This window comes from Protobothrops mucrosquamatus, unplaced genomic scaffold (genome assembly GCF_001527695.2).
Source record: "Protobothrops mucrosquamatus isolate PMUCROS unplaced genomic scaffold, P.Mucros_1.0 scaffold_215, whole genome shotgun sequence".
Taxonomy (NCBI): Eukaryota; Metazoa; Chordata; class Lepidosauria; order Squamata; family Viperidae; genus Protobothrops; species Protobothrops mucrosquamatus.
The window spans coordinates 119,188-122,077 of NW_015386291.1; the positions used below are offsets into that span (position 1 = coordinate 119,188).

The following is a 2,890-nucleotide window of genomic DNA, read 5'->3' on the forward strand; positions in this document are numbered from 1 at the left end:
ATCAACCATTGTGACCGATTAAGTTCGTGCCTGAAAGTCCTGCTTCAACAAGAAGAGCCTGCCACCCATCAATGCTGCATGAGTTCCGGTTGTAGGACATCTCACCGATCTCTAAAGAACATTACCGCAAGGCTGGACAAGGGGGGTTGTGGCTGGGAGGGCCTGGGCATTGGCGGCCTCTAAAGAGGTAGCGCTACACTCAGTTTTCAACCATTGTTTCTTGTTTTGCCCTCTGGTGCTTTAGATATAAGTAGTCCTCAACTTACAACAGTTTATTTAGTAACCTTTCGAAGTTATAGTGGTACTGAAAAAAGTAACATATGACCGTTTTTTCACACTTACAATTGTTGAAGCAACCTCATGGTTATATGACCAAAATGCAGATGCTTGCCAACTGACTCATGATGACTGCAGTATCCTAGGGTCATGTGATCATCTTTTGTGGCAAGCAAAGTCAATGAGAAAGCCAGATCCCGTTAACAACTGCAGTGATTCACTTAACAGCTGTGTCAAGAAAAGTAAAATGGGGCAAAACTCACTTAACTGTCTCGTTTACCAACAGAAATTTTGCACTCAATTGTGTGAGGTGCACCTATACTAAAAAGTCTGTATCTTCAATACATGGCATGCAGGAACAATATGTCCTCAGCAATCTGCTGATCATTATGACTGGATAAGGCTCTCCCTCACTATAAGATGTCCTGTGACACATTTATTTGACATACTAAAACCCCTCCAGACTCAAGTACAAGTGCTAAGTCTTAACCGTAGTCTGGAACCATGGCTGGTAGGAAAGTTATTTACTTCACATATCTTCCCCTTCTGATGTAGAGTAGATGCAAACCAGAATCACTCTGTCCTAGCTGTCCTGCTCTGTCCTGCACCTGTGGCTGGCCAGAGGATTCTGTACAGTGAAAATAGGGTGTAGTGTGCCTCTACTGCAAATAATACAGGAAGGGGCCAGTCAGCCAGCTCCTGCAAGGAGGACCAAGGCCATAGCTGAGACAGGAGCAACTGAGATCATGCAGTTTACTTGGCAGTGTTAGACATAGTTTGCTGCTGGCTTCTGGATTGTGTTTTGACTCTCCCCTCTAGGCAAAAGATACATAATTTTCAAATACTAATCAGGACCAGTTCTGCTTAGCTTCTGGGAGATCAACCATGATCTGCTCAGTACAAAGACCACCAGACAAATCTCTGCCCAAAGCAGCTTTTTAGAGAAGTAGAACATAGATAAGTATCTTACATGTGGTGAACGCCTTGCAAAGGCCAGATCCAGTGGCTTTTATATGTTACAATTGGGCTGCTAAGAAGTGTTGGGTTGGATAAGACCAAAGATTAATCCTTATTTGCTCTGAATGATAGGCTGGATGCCTTTGGGAAGCCCATAACCAAGACATAAATGCAAGAGCGAGAGATCTCCCATAGATTATCAGAGATAATATATAACTATAAAAACTAACCATAGCTCTTGATAGTCTTATTGTCTATTGATTTAAATCTTAGCCCATTATTTACCCCTATAGCTTGTTGGAGGAAACTCATCAATTCTGTACTCTGTGTCTAAACTGAAAGATCTGCTATTAGGGTTTTTTTTAGTTTATTTCCTTCAAGAGGTCAGAGAAAATTATGTAGCATTTCCTTCTACGGTTCTGTCCCCATAACAATTGTGTTAGATGGGCTGGGCTAAGAGATCATTATTGACCCAAAGTCACCAAGTGAGCTCATGTGGCTGAATGAAGGAGTTGCATTTGGATGCTGCCAATCTTAAATCTATCATTCATTTTCCTCTTCTGTTTCCACAGAAGCACCTCCAAGAAATACAATATTATGGCATTCAATGCTGCCGACAAGGTCAACTTTGCCACCTGGCACCAGGTAGGATCCTGCCTGAAGTTTTTACAGTAAGAAACTGTATCTTGCATGCTACAAATCCAGCATTAAGATTTTGGTCATGATTACCTGTCTTTACCGGTGTTACGTCATGCTTCCTTCTACATGGCTTGCAGCCTCAGAAACTTCGCTGGTTGAAAAGATCAGACTCTGTACTAGAGAAGGCGCTCTTTCAGTTAGTGGCTCTCCCCTCTTGTGATTATTTTAATGATTGTAAATGACAAGTTGAGGGCTTTATATATTTAATTCTTGCAAGTAATAGATTGCTTGACAATTTGTTATTTGATCTTGAGAGCCAGTTTGGTGTAGTGGTTAAGGCAGTGCTTCCCAAACCTGGGCAAATGACCCAAAATTAGGTAAAAATGGTTTTTCTTTGGGTAATGACATGTAATCACATCAGAGACATTTAAATAAGGACTCTCTGATAAGAGGTAAAAGAACTTTCCAATACACCGATTTGGGTAATGGAAGAAAAAGTTTGGGAAGCACTGGGTTAAGACATCTTGCTAGAAACCAGAAGAGAGAGAGAGTTGTGATTCTGCCTAGGGCACAAAGCAAACTGGGTGATCTTTTAACCCTAGGAAGAAGGCACAGGAAAACCACTTCTGAAAATCTTGCACTGACTAAACCAAAACAAAACAAAACAAGTCTTATTTGCATATATTATTTTCTGAGTTTGGCACGTCTACTGTGGAAGAATGACAGAGGCCTGTCTGGTGCTGCTACATTATGCAGTTGTTGTGTGTGCGTTTAGGAATCTTTGCTGTAATCAAGATTACAGATTGTGATGGGGGTGAAAGAAGATATTTGGAAGACATATAAGTCTTAAATTGGAGCATCAGGCAAAAACATGTTAGATTCATTAGCAAACATCTCATTAGGATAGGTCCTTGGCCTTCATAGCTATGGAGATTCCTGTTGTACATACATGTTCCTTCAGTAAAATACTATTCATCATTTTCAGAATTATCTGATTGAAGCTGAATTGACGTAAGAT

The 2,890-nt window shown here is 40.9% G+C and overlaps 1 protein-coding gene across 1 annotated transcript in view; it reads left to right on the forward strand.

Annotated features, from left to right (window-relative positions):
• Positions 1-2,890, forward strand: part of GTF2F1 (general transcription factor IIF subunit 1) — a 19,504-nt gene that overhangs the window by 6,568 nt on the left and 10,046 nt on the right. Inside the window, exon 3 of the mRNA XM_029286472.1 lies at positions 1,806-1,878. Coding sequence (XP_029142305.1) covers positions 1,806-1,878 — 73 coding nt within the window. The remainder of the gene's footprint in view (positions 1-1,805; positions 1,879-2,890) is intronic.